The sequence below is a fragment of the Talpa occidentalis genome, unplaced genomic scaffold (assembly GCF_014898055.3).
Source record: "Talpa occidentalis isolate TD23 unplaced genomic scaffold, MPIMG_talOcc4v2.1 talOcc4.7, whole genome shotgun sequence".
Classification (NCBI taxonomy): Eukaryota; Metazoa; Chordata; class Mammalia; order Eulipotyphla; family Talpidae; genus Talpa; species Talpa occidentalis.
Genome location: NW_023605083.1, coordinates 23,162,842 through 23,183,717, shown reverse-complemented (window position 1 = coordinate 23,183,717; position 20,876 = coordinate 23,162,842). Strand labels below are relative to the sequence as shown.

At 39.9% G+C, this 20,876-nt stretch overlaps 2 protein-coding genes across 4 annotated transcripts in view; one reads left to right on the top strand and one right to left on the bottom strand.

The window, feature by feature from the left end:
• CDC37L1 (cell division cycle 37 like 1, HSP90 cochaperone) overlaps nt 1-20,876 on the top strand; it is a 74,445-nt gene that overhangs the window by 22,915 nt on the left and 30,654 nt on the right. For 2 of the 3 annotated variants that reach the window (XR_008549765.1, XR_008549764.1), the window contains one exon: nt 10-3,023. The gene's annotated coding sequence lies outside the window, so the exon portion shown is untranslated. Of the gene's footprint in view, nt 1-9; nt 3,024-20,876 lie in introns of those variants that run through there. The other variant, XR_008549766.1, reaches the window with a different exon arrangement.
• On the bottom strand, nt 3,074-19,058 carry AK3 (adenylate kinase 3). Its single transcript, XM_037495375.2, has 5 exons — nt 18,818-19,058; nt 10,138-10,257; nt 9,090-9,262; nt 8,719-8,837; nt 3,074-4,684 (listed from the first exon to the last, which is right to left on the bottom strand). The coding sequence occupies exons 1-5, from the start codon at nt 18,966-18,968 to the stop codon at nt 4,564-4,566; spliced, it is 684 nt and encodes a 227-aa protein (XP_037351272.1). The 5' UTR covers nt 18,969-19,058; the 3' UTR covers nt 3,074-4,563.

Sequence of the window (20,876 nt, the reverse complement as noted above, 5' to 3'; positions counted from 1 at the left end):
ATGAATTAGAGAATGGACACAGAAGAAAAATCCTCAGTTTCACAGAAATTGAACCATCACAGTAACTTGAACCATTGCTCAACTTTTCCCCAGGACTTACCTGTAAGCACCCAAATTGTTTTTATTTCATTTTGCCTACTTTAGAGGTATTAATGACTAAAGATAGGGAGGAAAGAAGTTACCAGCAAACTGAGTGAATAATTCTGAAGGGTTTCTTTTGGTTTTGTGTCTTAAAATAGGAATTATTGAAGAACAGTTTAAAATTTGGCTATATATATGTCTTCACTTAACAAAGGGAAGTGTTCCATATATTGAACGTGAAAGTATGGCTAGATTTATTTTGGGATCCTCTGACGCCATAATTTGCACTATATTTTTAGCAGTACTTCAGTATTGAACAGTAAATTGACATTCTTATTTTTCTTTATCTTGCTTCAGCAATAAGAACTCTTACAAGAATTATCTCTTAAATAAGAAGGGTATACTAAGCAAGTGCATAATTCATAGTTCAGATTGGATGATTTAATCTAAATAAACTATGCAAACTGGAGAGTCAAAACAAGACATCTTTGACATCAAATAGCTATACCTACATTTAATCCCTGTTAATTCAATGTTACTTATCTATGGTAGTGGAGATTAATACTGATTGTAAATTTTTCTTTAGGATAAATGGTAACATTCTCATCCAGTTATATTATTAGTGTACTCTGAAATTTTGTCTAATCAGTCCGTCATCTTAAAACTTTTTTTAGGAAAATGGGTCTCCTTTCAGCTTTTCTGTTACCTTTCTAAAATGAGTTGACATGCTGCCCAAGGATCATAAATCTAGTTAACTATATTTTCTTATAGGGTGAAGAAATTGCTTGTGGGTTTAGACAAAACAAACGTGAAGTTAACCTTGGTATATTTTCAGAGAAAAATAAAAAAATGTCAATTTACTGTTCTTAAAGTCAGCCTTGTATTTGATGTGAAACAAATGTACTTGTCTGGATTGAGGTCAGGCTTTTTATTTCAACTTTGCCACTATATTATTTATAATGCATCTTTTGCATCCATTTCCCATCTTTATTGGACATGTATGTACTATTTCACAGGTCTTTTGAGAAGCTGATTCATCTAATATTTGCTTGCTTACCATGTAAGCTAATGCACAGGAGAGGGTACAAAGAATAAAATTTGATAATGAATTGCTTACCATCAATAGTAAAGTCAAAACCATTCTCAAAGCCTTGAAGAATTAGACTTGAAGTTTGATCCTAAGTTTGAAAATGATAAAAATTCCCTTAATCTTTCACTTGGTTTCTCTAAATAGCATGATGACTCATGCTATTTACTCTTCAAACACTTAATTTAGAGTCCTTTGGTAAAATATGGCACATTGCCAGATTAATTTATACTATGGTAAAATCCTTCTACAATGTAATTAGATATAATTTAACTTTACTCATATATATACATATATGTTCATTAGTGAGCTAAAAATAAAAAGGCAGAAGGAGGTGTGAATGGTACAAACTATATTGACTGTTACTATTGATAGAGACTAAGTACAGGTAGGCTATGTTTAGCATTTTAACATTTTTACACTCTTAATTTCCAAAATCAAAATCTTGAATTGCAAACATAGAAGAAAGCTGTTTCTGCAGTTTACCAGTATCTGGGAATACTTTCTGTCAATGAGAAGTCACAACTTATTAAACATGTTAGAAAATACAAATTTATTCTTGCTGTTGGTTGTAAATATTACAGTAACTTACTATAACCTGAGGTCTGTAATTGCCATGATTGTTCTTAACATAGGTAAGTTCTGCCACAAATTCTTGAGTGTCCAAGATATTTTATTTTGCTATAATTGATTGTTAAAAGCTGAGGAAGGTAGGCTGTGAGCTAGGGTTTAAAATTTTGAGTCAGTATTTAACCTATTTCAAATGGGATAGAAAATTTCTTGATGGTACTGCCAATTTGCATTTCCCACAGCACACTCTGCTTATGAAAGGTGTTCCAAAATAACTGTAATACTCTAGAAAATAGGGCAGTGGGTTGAGGTGCTGTTCTCATTAGCCTTTCAAATATGGTAGCCTCTCCTAGCCATAACAGTTAGTTCCAGAAATAATCCCATGTGGCATGTAAATCATGGCAGCATTTTTTATATTTTTGTTTTTTTAAGCAGGATGCCTTCAGCAATGACATTCTTAACTCATTAAGCACGAAACACGTTCTATTTTTGTTTGTTTTAATAAAGTATTGTATCTGTAAAACTTGGGTTAAGTGTTTTGGGGGTGGGAAGGTGTAATGGCAGGAAGACCACAGGGCAGGATCTCTATGATCCGAGCAGAACAGGAAAGGAAGGAGTCCTGGAGCCCTCGCTGGCTTTTTCACGCTTTTATTGGCATTTACCAGGTACACAGCAGGTCGGAGTGCTGGGGGGCCAGGAGGTTGGCAGGCCTCCTCGCCCCCCATGAATCTTCACTCTTTCTGGGCTCTCCAGCATTCTCTCGTGGTTCATTCTCTCTCTTCTGCCGGTACTCTCCTTGTCATGGTTCTGTTCTTCTGGTGTCCCCGTGAAGCTGCCCTTTTTTTTAAGCCCATTCTCAGCCCAGGTGTACCCACCTTCTTATGCCCACACCCTACTCCAGGTATCTGCCATCAGGCACAGACTCAGGACCGCAGGGATCCATCATCAATCCTAATGGTGGGAGGGCAGAAAAGCCTGATACTTTACTTACCCTACAGAAGAGAATAGTCACATGAAAGAGGAATCTTAAGTTTCATAGCTATGTGCGTAATTTCCAAATCCCCTAAGAATGTCAAGAAGGCCAGTAGGGCTACAATACTACAGCAGGAGATAAAAGATAAAAGCATAAAATGAAACCAGCTTGTATACTATTTTAAGGTAATTATTAGAAAGCAGTCACTAATTCAGAAGCCAGTGAGACATCACGGCTGCAGAACAGAATGTGGGGTGGAGTGAGCCCTGTGAAATACCAAAAACCCAGTAATATCCACAGTTCTGAAATTTAGTTTTATTTTAATATACTAAATATAGTGATAATATTTTTAGAAAGTATATACTATTAACATACAAATAAGGCATCATAGAAAGTTTTGTAATGAATGAAATGTTTTAATTCTCTTTTTAAAAAAAACCTTGGTCCATTTGGAAAAGGTCAACATTGTATTTTTAAAAATCAAAAGAAAAGAAAAGGTACCCCCTCCCCCCCAACACACACACACATACATAAGAACCACTCATTGGCATTTGTATTTTAAGTGCCTGGATTAAAATGTAGCTGTACAAGAATTTGCTTGATTTAGCACCAAGTAAGTATAAGTATATGCCTTTGTCAATACAGTGGGGTTTCTCTAGTTCTCACATTGTCCCACTCTGTCAGGTCTCAGCACAGAAGCATGCTACTTTGTTGTCCCACTAAAGAATCAAGGCATTTTAATTTTAAAATGGCTGCTCTAATTACACTCAGCAGCAAAGTTCCCTCTTAAAATAGGATGGCATCAAATGCTAGCAAGTGTCAACTTTTTGATTAGGAATAAAAAACTCCTTCAAAACAAACTCAATCTGGTCCTCTTTGACCTATCATGTTCTTTTAACTGCTACCTCTTGTGAACACTGTTTAAATCAATGGCATCTTCCCCAGGCACTTCTATTTTTAATGACAAAGTATGCTTGCTTTGTAGTGCTATGGATTTTCTTTAATTCTTTTTTTTTTCTTACACTTCAATTTGTTACTCATCAAATTAGATCACACATCTTGGTCAGAAAGAAGAACTGGCAAGTCAATTCTAAAGTACACATTTCTTAACCTGAGTAAACATGGCAAAATAATGAATTTTAAATAACAATTTCCATTGAAGATTCACTTTGGTGTTTTTGCAAGAATTTAAAATGACAGTTTCTAACATGTCACCCCTCAAGTTATAGAATACTTTCCTATATGCTAAGTGATAAGTTGTTATAGCAAACTGAAAATTCTGAGTAAAAGTATGTTTAGTAACAAAATAAGTACAGGATATATGATTAGCTTATATGTTTCTTTATGTAAAGGCAGCAGTGAATTTGCATCTTGCAACATCTGTAGATCCAGTTGCCTCTTCTTTTTTGGAATTTTATAGACAGTATCTCACAAGATTATGTACCACAGTGCTAAAAATACCTTTATTGGCATCAGTCCATGTAAAAGCCTCTTATGTTACACTTTCCACAAATGGAATTTTTTTTCTTTACTTTTCTAAAAAAGTAAGGAAGGCTATCAACCACTATTCTTACTTAACAAAGTTAGAGTACTCCTAATTGCTCTTTTAATTATACTCCAAAAGACTTTTCAAAGTTTAGACATCTCTGACGTTTTTGAACTGTATACCCACAGAAGATAACTGTATATAAAACACACTAGACAGTTTTAAAAGATAAATCTCAGGATCTGAATCATTTGGCACATCCTTAATTTCCATAATAAAATCAGTTGAAATAAAACTAATATAATTTTCATAGAATTCATACATGTATGAGGAGCTTCTCATCTTAATAATTACATACACTTGTCTTCATGGAGTAACTGATGCTTTCTGGTTTATTTGTGGAACTTTCGTTTGTAGGAAAGCATATACATGAGGCCAGATCTTGTTGGTTTCTGTTCCGGAGAATGTTTCCAACACCCCTTTTTTCCTAAAGATGACAAAACAAACAACAAACACTGAGTCTTCCTAATGAGTTTTTTTCAGTCATTCTTAAAGGATGATAAATGTGGATTTAAGAATCTCAGTAGGACCTCCCCTGGTGGCATAGCGGTGGAGCACTGCAAGGCTGCCCGCAGCCTCTGCAGCACGGGTTCGTTCCCGGGCCACCGACAAGGGTCCCACCAAAAAAAAAAAAAAAGAATCTCAGTAGTTATAGGTCTATATGATGAAGAGAGAGCCACCTGACTGGGCACTGGAAAAACCAGAGTTCAGTTGCAGTGGGATCCTCTGGCTTACAGAAGTGGTCACTTAAAAAATAACACCTACCATTTATTGGATATGTATTCTGTTCTAAGTGCTTTACATATAATAGTTCATTGAATGATTTCCAAAGTTCAGATTTCCTTATTTTACTGATAAAACTGTATCAGAGATGTAAATGTGCCCAAATCACAAAGCTGGTAATAGGTTTCCAAACTTAGAGCCTGCCAGACACTAGAACACAACATTGGCTTTGTCAGCTTACCCACTTGCAAAACAGCTTTCTAATACTTGATTATACTTCCTTCTTTTTGCCTAGATTTATTTTTCCCTAGGCTATCCTGAATTTCAGAGGTAAGGGGAATAAAAAGGGCTGTCTTTATTGTTCCCTATTATTTTTCTTCATTTCTCTCCCCAAGCAGATTTGTCTTGTCACCAAATCAGGAACCAAAGTCTATTTTCTTCAGTTTCTTAGGGGCAGTATGGTGAGGATAATCAGAATGTCGGGGGTGCCTTTCAAAACACACATATTCCTTCCAGATAGTCTGGCATTCCTTTTGCTTATCATCTTCCAACCCACTCACTAATATTCCGGCTTAAGGCTGCATGTGAGCAACTCAAGAACTCTTATTACCTTCTAAAAAGAATCCGTTGGCAGAGATTTCACTGGGGACAACAGCCCTCCTTTTTTCCACACCTCATAAATTTGCCACAGTTTAACTTTAATTCCCACTGAGTTCATGCTAAATACAGTATCCTTTAGATGTTAGAAGCCCCCTTCCTTCTAAATATACAGGCATCTCAAAGCTTTCAAGAGAACAAGCTTGTTGTGTAAGCCTCTTGCAGAACCACTTTAAAATGAAGCCAGTGTCACAAGTGGGTTAATTACAGAGGCACCTATTCAATCCTATAGCTATACCTTGGATGAACATTGTCACTTTAAATTATATGTAATGGAATTAATTTCAATTATTGGTCCTCTTAAGGGCATCATGTTGTTTGTAAATACAATTATTCTTTCAGTGTCCCAAAAGTGAGAAGAATTTCTAAAACAACTGTGAGTATTTTTTAATTTTTTTTAAAGATTTATTTATTTATGCATACAAAAGCTGGAGTACAGGCCAGAGGTGGGGGGCAGGGGGCGGTGAGAGAATTCACCAGAGACAGAGTGGGGAACAGAACAGGCAGATTGACTGAAGTACACTGCTGAGGGGAGCAGTGGGCGAGACAGGAGAGGTCTTCTGTGCCATGTGGGTTGCTCCCTGGTGGGCTGGGAATAGAACTCGTGCTACTGGGGCTGCAGATTGCTTCATAGTGCGGTGTTTAACCCCTTGCGCCACCAGGGAAGCCCAACTGTGAGTATTTTAAAATAATATTGCCTACCACTAAGATGGTTGTTGCAAATACTACTCTGTAGCCTTCTCCAACTTCCCACATTTTATAAAACTATTCCCCACAGCCACTGTATTTCCACTGCATTTGATTAGCTCTGTTAATAGCCTTACAATGTTATCACCCAGGCAACAATGCATTATTCCTTCAGGTTACTCTTGAACAAATAACAAACTCCTTCTGGGAAACACTGTCTTCCCCAAATGCAATACAAAAGATTCAAGTGGAATTGTCCCCACTTCCCATGAATGGACATGATCGGAGCTTTTCAGTGCCAAATCCAAAACACTTGCCAGGTTAAATGAACTGATAAGAATATTGAGTGGTTCACATAAGGACAGCCCATCTGACATTGAAGCCAACACAGGAAAGTGCAGGTGAGAGTGAACCCAGGCCTGATGACACCATATGAACAATTGGATCTAATCGCCTACTTTTGCACCTTTACATGATCAATAAATTTCCCTTTTGCTTAAACCAGTATGTACTAGGTTCCTGACTGATAGACACACATATCACATTGTAGGATAAATATTGTTTACCTAGCTCTCTGCCTTACCCCTATATAGAAAGTGAGTTTCTTGGGGCCCTGGCAAGGACTGCGTCTATTTTTTTTTAAGATTTTATTTATTTTTTGTGTAGAAGAACTGGGGTGCAGGCGAGAGGTGCGGGGGGTGAGAGGATTTACCAGAGACAGAGTGGGAAGCAGAACAGGCAGATCTCCTGAAACACACTGCTGAGGGGAGCAGCAGGGCGAGACAGGAAAGGTCTGCTGTGCCATGTGGTTTGCTACCTGTCCAGGGATGGAACTCAGGCTGTCATGGGCCTTTGCAGTAATAGCACTGAGACTTAACCCATAGGCCAGCAGGGAGCCCTGGACTGGGTTGGCTGGACCAAGAGCCTGGCACAGTGTCAACAAGAGTAAATAATATAATAGCTAACAATGGATGATTTAATAGTGCCAGGACTATTTTAAGTCTTTACATGAACTCTCTCCCTTAATTCCCTTAACACCTCTAACAATAAAAATCATTGTTCTGATTTTACAAATGAAGAATAGGTGGCACAAAGGTTAAATACCTTGCTTGGGGCTTCACAGCTGATAATCTGCAGAGCCTGGCTCATACAAATCAAAATTACAGTAACACCTACTGTAGAAAGTAAATAGCCAATTCCCTTGTAATTTCACCCTCCAGAAATAACTATTAAAACAGTTTGAAGACTACTGCTTCAGATCTTGCTTCATATTTACCCTAGTGCCAGAGTAACAACAATAGTAGCTAATAATTACACTGTGTTTACTATGTGTCAGACACTATTCTAAGAATCACACATATTAATTTATCTTTCAATCCTTTATTCTCACCCCCATTTTACAGAGGGGAAAACAGAAGTTAAGCAAGAAGTTAGCACTGTATTAATAAATGGTGAGTTAGGATTTAAATTTAGTCTTGCTCCAGAGTCTGCTCTAACCACAACATGGTATGATCTTGACATTAAATCATTATTCAGTACATGAATAAATAAAAGGAAAGGGGATATAATCAATTCCCTGCAGGAGAGGGAAAGGCTGACTAAGGAAATGGAATTCTTTGCCTGAATCAAATACTAGTTCAGTATAGGTTTTATATTTGTTGTAGAGTATGAATTCCCTGAAAAGCAGAGAATATTACATTGGAATATAAGTTTTTAAAGACGTAATTATTTTATAAATAATTTTTCATATAAATACTATTTTTATAATTAATAATATTAAGACTAATTGCCATTGGAGAGTCTTCTGTGTCATTGTGTCCTTTATTATCATAGGTAGTAGGCATTATTAGGTTTGCCTACCACACATTACTCCAGCCCTCCCTCTAACCAGTCACTAGAGTTTGAATGAAATTGATCCATTCCCAAGCTCCAGGTATAGACCAATGCATGTAACCCCTCCCATTCCAGTGACTGGTTCAGGAATGGGCTAAAAAAAGTCATTCCCTCGTCATAGTAACTGTTCAAATTGGCTCAATTTGTGTGGTGTTCAGGGTATTTGTCCACTAGGAGAAGGTGATCTCTTAGCCCTGCATGAAAGAGTATGCCCAGACTGTTCCCAACAAGTGTCTGCAACTAAATAGGAAGACTGAGGAGAAAGCCAATACACAAAGTAAGGCAAAGCTGAAATGGCAAACCTCTGATCAGACCATGGGGTAACAGGGCCCAACCCACCTTCTGAACTTCTGTAACACAAACTAATAAATTTCCTTCATTATTTAAACCAAATTGAATTGGATCTTCTGGCATTTTAGCATTTTGGTTTTGCACAGACAAGCAAAACCTGAACTAGTGCTTCCCCTGGTAACAGAAGTTTCTAAAAAGCGACAAACTTACTGGTAGTATTCCAGGACCGGCTTTGTTTCGGCTTCATAGGTCTTCAGTCTCTTGTTAACTGTCTCTGGTCTGTCATCCTCACGTTGAACGAGAGGTTCTCCAGTCAAGTCATCAATGCCCTAAACAGAAGTTAGTGGAGGCTAGAATCAATTTATTTCTAAGTACTTCTGAAGGAATAACAAACCTCCATTGCTCTTGGGAATACCCTTACTACCAAGCTCAGTGGACTTCATCAAGTAGCCTGGGAATATGCCCTCAAGAGTTTTGGTCAGGCATAGGATTTCCACAGTAAAAAAAATGTATATGAAGGCAAGAACACTAGGGACAGTCTGCTCTTTAGAAGGCCATGTCATTCCACAACAACTACTCACCAGAGTTTTGGGAGGGTTGAATTCCATGTTGTAGACTCGCCCACTGGCTGGATGAATCCAACGAGCAGTGAGACGCTGCTTAATGACCTCAAAGGGCACATTCAAATTAATCACTGTGTCTATCTTATAAGTTCTGTCCAGGACTTCTGCCTGTGGAAGTGTCCTTGGAAAACCTTTACAAATTAAAAAAGAAAGAAGGGGAGAGAGGGGAAATAATTAACATTGTACTACCGGAACAAAAGAAATAATACTAAGTAGCTGATCACAACTATAGGGTAACTTTGAGAATTGGTTTAATGTGTAAACCTGACTGGGCCAATGTTGCCCAGGTATTTAGTCAAAGGTTATTTTGGGTGGGTCTTTGAGGGTGTTTTTAGAAAAGATTAACACCAAGTAGACTGTTCTCCCTAGAGTGGGGAAAACAGGCTTTATGCGAACCACTGAAGCTCTGAATAGAACAAAGCTGAGCTTCTCTTGAATAAGGAGAACAACTCTATCTGGACTGCCAGGGAGCTGCAACATCAGCTTTTCCTTCAGTCAGACTCATATTGAAACTAGCTCATCCTGGGTCTGAAGCCTATTGGTCCTTAGCCTCCCATCTTGCTGACTCGCCATGCAAATCTTGGCATTTGTAAGCCTACATAATCACCTGAGCCAATGCCTAACAATAAGCAACTCTCTTGAGAAGCTAAAGATGAACTTAGATCTTTAGCTAAAGATTGTGCCACATCTCTGGCTGGGGGAAGGTTACAGCCTACTATAACTCACTCTCTAGTCTTCTTCCTTTCCTGATGACCCTCTAATGAAGTGTTTTCAAAGGAGGGGGAGAAGAACAAAGTCATCTGAAGGGAGCTTAAAATTAATGCAGTGTGCAAGTCTCTTCCATTCAAATAAAGAACCAGCTCAAGAGAAGACTACTAACCCAACTTGTCAAGGTGGTTAGCTGAACAACTCAGGCTCCCTGTCCAACATCCATGGTGTCTGTCTGTAAACCATGAAATGCTCATTCTCCTACCTGCACTTTAGCATGCTTACAACATTCACTTACCATCCAATAGCCAGCTATGTTGGGTGAGATTTTTCAGCTCATGAAGAGCCAGCCGAGTCATGACATCATCTGGGATGAGCTTCCCTTGGTCAATGAAAGTCTTGGCCAACACACCAATTTCTACAGCAGAGGAGGGAATCTGTAAGTGCATTTTATCCCATTCCAGGTCTTAGGAACTGGATGCCTAAAAAAGGATCTCTGGATAGCACATTCAAATAAAAATATGCATCATCAACTTTTATGATAAAAACAGATGTTATACCATAAAATAATTTATTCAACAAAAAAATGGGGATAATCTCAATGTCTATTTCTAATTCTCCATTATGTGGAAATATGTAAATGTAAACAAATGTACGTGGAGAAAAATGGAAAGCTACAGACACGTGTTAACAGTAATCATCTTAGTGTGACAGAAATTATGAATTTTTAATTTTATTTTTGCATATCAGAAGTTGAAAGTTCAGAAATGATCCCCCATATTTACAGTCAATTCACTTTTGACAAGCACGCCAAGACAATCCAATAGGAGAAAGATTAATTCAACAAATAGTGCTGAGACAACTGAATATTCAGATATAAAAAAAAAATGTTGGACCTCTACCTAACATCATCAACCTATCATCAACCTAAAAGTAAGAGCTAAACTACAAAACCCTTAAAAGAAAATGGGTGTAAATCCTCAAACCTTTGCTTAAGGTAATGGTTTCTTAGATATGAACCAAAAAGCATGAGCAACAAAGAAAAAAATAAATTGGACTTCATTAAAATTAAAAGCCATCACAAAAGTGAACAGATAATCCACTGAATGAATGGGAGGAAATTTTTAAGCCATATATCTGAAAAAGAACTTGTGTATAGACTGTCTAAAGAATTCTTTCAATTCAACAACAAAAAGACAATCCATTTTTTAAAATGGGCAAAGCATCTGAATACAAAATAAAAACTACAACTGGAAACCACAATGAGATACCACTTCATATTCACTAGGGTGACTATAAAACCAGTGTTGGCAAGAATACTGAGAAATTGAAAGCCTCATGTATTGCTAATGGGATTATAAATAGAGTAGTCAACTTGGAAAACAGTATGGGAATTTTCCAGGTTAAACAGTTATCATGTGATTGAACACTTCCAATCCTAATATAAAACCAAAAGAAATAAAAGCACAGTCTACATGAAACCTATATGTGAATATTCACAGCAACATTATTCACAGTAACCAAAAACTGGGAACACAAATGTCCATTGAGTGATGAATAAATAAATTAAATGTGGCATATTCATACAAAATTTATTACTCAGCCATAAAAAGAAACATACTATTGCATTTTAGAAAGTGAATTTGAAAAAATTATACCAAGTAAAATAAGCCAGACACAAAAGACCGTATATTGTCTCATTCCATTTATATGAAATGTCCAGAACAGGAAAAGCTATAGAGAGAAAATGAAGATTAGTGGTTACCTAGGCTGGGAGTGTTGGATGAAAATGGAAAGTGATTGACAAAAGGAATACAACTTCTTTTTAAAGAAATAAAATATTCTAAAATTGATTGTAACGATGGTTGTACAACTCTATTATACTAATAAACACTGAATCATGAACTTAAGAGGGTTAATTTTATGGCATATGAAATATATCTCAATGAACATTTTTTAAAAATGCCAAGTAAAGCAAAAGAAAAAAAACTCATAATTACATCACTACTCAGGCAATTACTGTTTAAACTGATAATATAAAACATCTTGATTTTTAATATATGAATGTAGTTACATGAATAGTTAATAATCTTTTTCTTTTATCACTATCAACTTTCTATATCAATAAATATTAATCCACAATAGTTATTAAAATCTGAGGCCTGCAATGCTTCTATTGAAGCATCATCAAAGTCTAAGCAGTTTGTTTTGTACATTTCATATTTTTTACCCTCTCCCCAAATTATATGCAGACTCTTGCCTATCACATTCTTTGCACATTTGGTAAATTTTCATTCCCTTGATTGCCAATACATTAATATTTCATCTAAATAAACTCATAGGGCTTCCCTGGTGACGCAAGGGGTTAAGACGCAACCTATGAAGCTATCCGCGGCCACTGCAGCCAACCCACATGGTGCAGCAGACCTCTCCTAACTCGCCCACTGCTTCCCCTCCGCAGTGTATTTCAGTAGATCTGCTTATTCTGCTCCCCACTCTGTCTCTGGTGAATCCTCTCACCCCTGACACTTCTGGCCTGTACTCAGAAATAAATAAATAAATCTTAAATAAATAAATAAATCTTATCTGTACGCATAAATAAATCTTTTTAAAAATAAACTCATAAAAATACTTTTACCCATTTGATTCAAAAATTAAGCTATTGGGAGCTTCCAAACCTATAAAGCTTATTTTTCTAAAGTTACAAATGAATAAAAATAGGAAACGAAGGTTAGAAGAAAATAGGAAAACTTAAAACCAGCTTTTAACTTTAAGGATACTAGTCAGAAATTCCAAAACATGAAGATATTAATCAGAGATAACTGTATTAAACAGCCATTTTTCAGTCTATACCTCCTTTTAAGTCTGGTCATTCTTACAACATTACTGATGATAGCATTTTATTTTTCAAATAACTATACTATTCAATAAGCCATGAATGTCGTGACTTTTTTTTTTTTTTTTTTGCATAAAAGAACTGGGTATAGGCCAGAGGTGCAGGGGGTGAGAAGATTCACTGGAGACAGTGGGGAGAACAGGCAGATTTACTGAAATACACTGCTAAAGGGAGCAGTGGGGAGACAGGAGAGGTTTGTTGCGTCATAGGTGGATTAGCTTCCTGGCTGTGGATCAAACTCAGGCTGCAGTGGTAATAGCACTGATACTTAGCCCCTAAGCCACCAGAAAGACCCCTGAATGATGTAACTTATATCAAATATAAAATGGAGTCACCAATGTCAAAGCACAAACCCACCTTGGGGATGTAAATTAGACAGCACCCTAACGGATTTATGAACACAATGATGAGGGCAGCACCCCAGAGGAATGCCCTAAGTGGACTTCTGAGAACCTTATTTGAACATCCAGACACAATTGACCCTGGGTAGATTCTAAAATAAAGTACAAAAATGGCAACTGAGACATGAAGCAGAGCACACACTTTTCTCTAGACAAACTCATTTGTTGAGATGCTGCCACTCAATCCAGGCACTGGCTGCTCCTCTTACTGCTGGACACAGTCCACAAAGCTTGAACATAGTAAGCTACCACAGAGTGCTCACCTGAACATTAGAGGTTTGAGCAAAAACACCTCTGCCTGGACCAGACCAGCACCCTTGTCTGCGTGGACTTTGGTTCCTTAACAACTGACTGTGTTCCAGAATGTTTGACTTAGAAATGCATTAAGATCGTTATTTAGGGCCTCCCCGGTGGCCCAGCGGTTGAGCGCTGGGTTGCGAAGCTGCCCACGGCCTCTGCGGCGCCGGTTTGATCCCCGGCTGCTCCCCAGCCACCGGAGGAGGGTCCCACATGGCGCGCAGACCTCGCCTGCTGCCCGCTGCTCCCCTCAGCAGTGTACTTCGGTCCTTCTGCCTGCTCTGCTCCCTGCTCTGGCTCTGGTGAATTCTCTCACCCTCCCGTGCTTCTGACTGTACCCAGTGCATGTATAAACAAAAAACAAACAAACAAAACAAATAAATAAATAAAATAAAATAAAAAAAAAAACATGCCTCTATAAAAAAAGATCGTTAATTTACTAATAGATTGCTTGCCATGTGGATCTGTGTACTCCCAGTTCACTAGTTCTGATAATCAAGTTAGCTAGTTTTTACTTGAAACAAGATTATCATCAACCATTTGTTTAAACTGACACTGTGGGGCCTCCCCGGTGGCGCAGCGGTTGAGCGCTGGGTTGCGAAGCTGCCCGCAGCTTCTGCAGCGCCGGTTCGATCCTCGGCTGCTCCCCGGCCACCAGAGGAGGGTCCCGCATGGCGCGCAGACCTCTCCTGCCGCCCGCTGCTCCCCTCAGCAGTGTACTTCGGTCCTTCTGCCTGCTCTGCTCCCCGCTCTGGCTCTGGTGAATTCTCTCACCCACCCACACTTCTGACTGTACCCAGTGCTTGTATAAATAAATAAATAAATCTTTAAAAAAATAAAAAAAATAAATAAAAAATAAACTGACACTGTGAACAAACACACTCGTGTGTATATAGAATATCAGCACACAATTTACCCAAACCAGTCACCTCCTAACAAGCGAAAACAACTTGTTGGAGCAGCTATGAAGTACAAAAAGGGGTCTGACCAACCTATAAAAAATAGTTCTCTTGTGTATATGCTAAGAGAAAGGGCTGCCGAGAGTTAACCTGGTTCCTGCCAACACTAGCATGTTATATAATAAACAACATAAAACATTACTTTTAAAACATGTTGAAACAAAACAAAACTAGGAGAAAGACAGGGAGTGAGTTAAATGATAGCTTTATACCTAATCAGGGAGTTTTTAAGAAAACCTTTCTCAAATAATAAAGACTTCAGTCAACACAGTGGTTATGTCTGGAGGGCAGGGAGGAGACGTGATTGGTAGGGAACATATAGGGGAGCCCCAAGGTACTGTTTTTTGGCCTAGTGATGGGTAAATGGGTGTTCATTTTATTCTTCTAACTATACATAGAAATTATAATACCTCCATGCATGGACTATTTCACAATAATTATATTGAAAATAAAAACCTCCCTCAACTATTAGTCTTCCCAGCAACCACCGCCCAAACTCTCACCTCAGTGAAGCACCAAGAGAGTTCCTTCCCATTCCAGGTTTATACTAGTCAACTTCCCATTCACTCTGTTTCAAGATACTCTCAGGGTCACATGATGAAAGTTGTGTTAGACATACAGTCTTGGGAGCTGGCAAAACTTTGCAGAGAATCTACTGAGTTCACCCCCCAAATTTATAGATAACAAATGAGATTCAAAAGGGTTTGGGCCTCCCTGGTGGCGCAGGCGGTTGAGCGCTGCACTGTGAAGCTGTCCGCAGCCTCTGCAGCACAGGTTCGATCCCAGCCGGCCGGCAAGAATCCCACGTGGCAAAACAGACCTCTGCTGTCTCGCCCACTGCTCCCCTCAGCAGTGTATTTCGTCAGTCGGCCTGTTCTGTTCCCCACTCTGTCTCCAGTGAATCCTCTCACCCTCCCACACATCTAGCCTGTACCCCGGTTCTTGTATAAAAAATAAATAAATCTTTAAAAAAAAACAAAACCAGGGCCTCCCCGGTGGCGCAGCGGTTGAGCACTGGGTTGCGAAGCTGCCCACAGCCTCTGTGGTGCCAGTTCGAACCCCAGCTGCTCTCCGGCCACCAGAGGAGGGTCCCACATGGCGCACAGACCTCTCCTGCCGCCCGCTGCTCCCCTCAGCAGTGTACTTCATCAGTCTGCCTGCTCTGCTCCCTGCTCTGGCTCTGGTGAATTCTCTCACCCTCCCGTGCTTGTGACTGTACTCAGTGCTTGTATAAATAAATAAATAAATCTTTAAAAAAAAGGATTAGCCATCTAGTCCAGAGGTGCATCTTTGAGAAGCACTAAGCTACAGAGCAGTTTCTCAAATGTTGGGCAATCACATGGCAACCTTACAACATGTCATAGCTAAACAATCACTTGCTGTATGTCTTACTTTAAAGTGATTCAGCTTTTTAAATGAATAAGCAATAATGATCATGAAATTAAAGGTTTGGTGTGCTGGTTGTATTTGAAATACACATTAAAAAAAAACTGATAAGAAATTGTTTACCTAAAATTATCTTAGGAATCTCAATATAGGAAATACTGCATTATACAAAGAGTAATTGAACTGTCCTAGGAGTCCCTGTCTTTCACCCTGTCTTTTAGTTACTGCAGTTTATTATCTAGCAAGTTCTTTAACCACTCCTGAACTCAGATTCCTTATCCTTAAATAAGAGAGCTGGACTGATGTCTAAGGGTCACATTCAAGTTTCCTGACTCCAGAATGCAGTCGTCATCTGTGGACACTACTATCAACCAGTTGTGTCCAGTGTCCTTACCACATCTGCTGTGATGATTTTAAACTTTAGCTATAAAATATAGCAATGGATTATGTAACACAGCACCCTCACAAAATGATAGTTGGAAAGTAAGTTGGCACAATCCTTCTGTAGATGTATCATATTTATAGAAATCCCACACTAGGGATTTATTTGAGGGAATTAAGCAGATACTGCCAAATGTTCATGTACAAAGATAGTAATAAATTATAGCAAAGAATGATTAACAACATAAATATGCAATAATTAAAAATTGTGTAATCTTGATGAAATATGCTTAATGGTGCGTGAACATGCTCAACAATAAGTGAGAGAAAAGGTCTCTAAGCAAATTTAGAATATAACAATTTTGCAAATACATACAAATGCAACAGAGAAAAAAGAGAAGGGGGGGAAGCATACCAAAAAAAGCACCAAAAAGTTTGTTATAGTTGTCTCTGGGTGGTGGAATTACAGAGGATTTTCATTTTCTTTTCTATATTCTCAAGATAAATTTTTCTTCCTTTATACTTACTTTTGATATCAAAAGCACTAAGCAGTCTTTTAAAATAGAATACGACATCTCCCTTTTGGCTCTAATCCAGTGGGAAATATCCAATCCATTCACAAATATTTATGGAAAATATAGTCTTAGTACTGAAACACAGAACAGCTGTAATAACAATCTCATGACACCTCCCTAAATTCCATTTTCTATTTTTTGTTGTTGCTTTTAAAAAATTGCCTGCAGAGACCCAAGAATGAGCAGACTCCAAGCCAAACATCTTTCCCCATGATCCTCCCCGTGGAGCCTCCCTTTTCATGTGGAGTCAGAAAAAGGGTAGCAGATATGCCATGAGATGTTAAGGATAAACAATTGTTTTTTTGCTTTTAAAAAGTTTACTTAGTTGGCTTTAAATTTATTTTTAAAATGTTTCATGTTTTCACAAGTTAATATATCTACCCTCAAAATTATGCTTAACAGCTCAGTTGATTTTCAGGAACTAAAATTCCCATAGAAGTTACTCCTTTCACTATGGACAAGTTCACCCCAACTAATTACAGTACTAGAGACTTTTTATTGTTACCTAACTACTTCAGTATGTTGCATTCAGAATATTTAGCTAGCAAATGAAACAATTGAACCTTTTCAAGAAGTTTAATAAAGTACAAGTACTTTATGATTTTTTTTTTTTAAACACTAAGCTTGGTATTGCTTTATTTATTTATTTAATTTATACACGCACCAGAGCGAGAGCGGGGAGCAGAGCAGGCAGGCAGAAGGACCGAAGAACACTGCTGAGGGGAGCAGCGGGTGGCAGGAGAGGTCTGCACGCCATGTGGGACCCTCCTTCGGTGGCCGGGGAGCAGCCGGGGATCGAACCGGCACTGCAGAGGCTGCGGACAGCTTCGCAACCCAGCGCTCAACCGCTGCGCTACCGGAGAGGCCCACTTCATGATTTTTTTAAAGATAAATATTAGAAGAGAAAAATAAAAGTAACTTTCCAGATAAGATGCTGAATCAAAGAACTCCAAGAGACAAAGTCACTAGGGTGTTCCTTTTTTTTTTTTTTAATGTCGGTATTTTGAAACAAACTAACAAGAAGCGCCCACTTAGACATATTCTACACTCCCATAAAGGGGACTGGTTAAATAAGTCTCATAGTGTAGATTCTGCAAATAGATATCTAAAAAAACATTAAGAGAATGAACTGAGTTCCTTCGTTTTAGTGTGGAAAGATGTAAAGTGAAAACAGGTGTAAAGTGAAAACAAACTGGTGCAGAATACATATACTATGAATATACATTTCTAAAAGAAATAACATAACACTGTTTTCCTCTGAAGAATGGGACTGAGATAAGAAATGAGAGAGGCCTTTACTTTTCATTGTATGTAATTTCGTCCTGCCTCTAATCCTGTTTTACCTTGTGCAAGTATTACTTTTATAGTTTAAAAAGCAACTTCAAAATGGGGTCTGCTTTGGTTAAAAAAAAAATGAAAACAATCCTCACCCTGATATTGACTTTAAAAAAAATCTTTCTTAAGATATAATTTATGTAACACAAAATTCACCACCGTAAAGGTAGTTTGTTGACTGGATTTTGTGCTGAGTATCAGAATTTATTTGGCATGAGAAACAAAACAGTCTTTCACTGAGCCAAGCACAAGAATAGCTTTCATGTCTAAGAACCCTCTGGGGTATCAAAGATCTAAGCCAATTCTGTGAGTGCATACTGGACCTTCAGAGAATGGGGGAAAGGTCAAACCAGAAAATCCTGGAGTTTAACACCAAAAAAAATTAAAAACAAAAAAACAAAAAACCCAGCAGGTCAAACACTAGATTTCCAGGTGAAAGGGCATGTGGTGAATAAACCACAGCTCGATGGACCCTGGGGACAAGTGATTTCTTTTAATCTTTGAACTTCTAACATGCCCTGACTGCCTAGACCTTTCCTCATTAACTCGCCCCGAAGCTGCCCAAAGAAACCACAGGTTTCGGGGCGCAGTCGCTCAGCAGTCAGAGTCTGGGCGGCGGGAGAGAAATGCTGCGCCCACTTCCCAGGACTCGCAGCCCTGGGACCCGCTTCCTCCTTTCTAGCCCCTTAGGACGCAAATCCCCACCTCGGCGTCAGCGCACAGCCGCCCCTCGGGTCCCAGTTCCCACCTGTGCCCCGAAGCATGTTGTCCCGGAGCATATCCCCGCTGGAGAGGTGCTTCAGCGCGAAGTGTTTGGTGATGCGCGATGACACGGTGCCCTTGCCCGAGCCCGGGGCCCCCATGATCACGGCGCGCAGTAGCCGTGCGGACGCCCCCATGGCTGCGGGAGGCGCACGAGCGGCGAGGACCGCGCGCCTTGGGCCTACCGGCGAGCTCGCCCCGCTCCGCAGCCCCGGCCCGCAGGCTGGCAGAGCTGGAGTGGGCGGTGGCCACAGCGCCGGGCGCTCCCGGAAGTGAGGCGACGGCCCCCGGGGTCGCCCCGCCCGCGCCGTAACGGGCTGCAACGCCCGCCCCGCAGCAGGCCGAGGCGCCCCCTCCCCTGAGCCGGGCCGGGCGGGGTGGGCGCAAGTCGCTCCTCCTCCACACGCTCCGCGCCCACCTGCTCTCCGCCGCCGCCTGGAGGACCCCCCCATCCTCCTCGGCTACCCCTACTTGCACCCCCTCCTACTCTCCGCCGGTCCACCCCCTTGCCCTGGCACTGCCCTGCCCTACCCTGGGGCAGCATCCTCTCTCTACCCCTAGCAGCCCCTTGGTTACCGGATGCGATGCCTCTCCCCTCCCACCCCCCAAAATCTCCCACCCCTCCCGCCAAACACACCTTCAAGGTACCCTTTGTCCTTATCCAAATCCCGGCCAGACCCGTCGCGCCGCCCCCGCTGCGACTCCTGCACCCTCTCCTCCGCGTTGTCCCCCCTGGCGCCCTCCTCCCCGCCACCGGTGCGGCCCCTCTTGGCGTCACCAAACCCTAACCTCGGCCCCACGCGCTTCCCACCCACCCCCGTTCCCCCTTTCGTCCCTTCCCCCTTCTCAGCGCCGAACCATCTCTTCTCCCCTGCCCTTGCTTTTTGGGCTAGTTTTTGTTGTACTTTTATCTGTGCAGAATCACATTGAGTAATAATGAGCCCACAAGGCCTGCCATCTCACAGGAGAGGAAATTCAAATGAAATTGAATGAGGTACATCAAGTCACGCATTTACTGAGGGTGGCTCTCCTTCCAGGATCACACTTAAAGATTCAAAAGTACCTGTTACTTCTACCCAGCAGAGCCTAAAAGTGCTCGCAGCAACTCAGTTTACATTATTTGCTTTGGAAATGCAGTGATTCCATAAACATTTATTCAGTGCCTACTATGTGCCAGGTACTGGTCTAAGGGGCTCCTGGGGAAGTTGTGAACAGGATAAATTTCTGCTTCTTGTAAAGTCTAGTGGTGTGTAGACATCATAACAAGAAAACAAAAGAGCGACAGCCAAAAAAAAAAAAAAAAAGATAATTTGAGATAATGCTACAAAATTAAATAGAATGTATGAAAGGGTGGATGTATGAAATGTATGAACGAAAGCTAAGGTAAGAGCACTCAGTAAGGGTCTCCCTGGTGGCACAGGGGATAAAGGTAGCGCTAGCAAGCTATAGCCAGCCTCTGCGGCATGAGTTTGATCCAGGCCAGGGAGCTAACCCACATGGCAAGGCAGTTCTATCCTGGGACCTGCTGCTCCCTCAGCAGCATATTTCAGTAGATCCGCCTGTTCTGCTCCCCAGTCTGTCTCTCCCGCACTTCTGGCCTATACCCCAGTTCTTGTATACATAAATAAAAATAAATATTTAATTAAAAAATTAAAAAGAGTGCTTGGTAAAACTTGAAGAAATGGCATTTGCTCTGAATACCGAATGAGAACATGGAGGGAGACTTGACACAGGCAAGAGGAAGGTCCTAAAACAGAATGTTTCCAATCTTCTGGGAGGAGAAACACCAGCCAAACAGTTGAGTTTCTATTTCATCTGTGAAATGGGCATAGAAGAGAGAATGGATTTAAAGTACAAAGCCATTTACAGAGTAAGTGTTCAACAAAGTTTTTTTTTTTTTTTTTTTTTATTACTATCATTTCTTTGTACTAGAACACTAAGCTAAGGCAAAAAGAAGAATCTGGGAAAATAAACAACGCCATCCTACTTCACAGATTTCCAAAGGAGTCACTCAAAACTGCTTTTGATTTCAAAGACAAATTAAT

Coding starts and splice junctions, on each gene's coding strand:
- AK3 (XM_037495375.2), bottom strand. CDS start 18,968: ATGGGGGCGTCCGCACGGCTACTGCGCGCCGTGATCATGGGGGCCCCG. Junction 10,258..18,817: donor CAACATGCTTCGGGGCACAG/GTGGGAACTGGG, acceptor CCTCTGCTGTAG/AAATTGGTGTGTTGGCCAAG. Junction 8,838..9,089: donor TCAACCCTCCCAAAACTCTG/GTGAGTAGTTGT, acceptor ACTTCTGTTTAG/GGCATTGATGACTTGACTGG.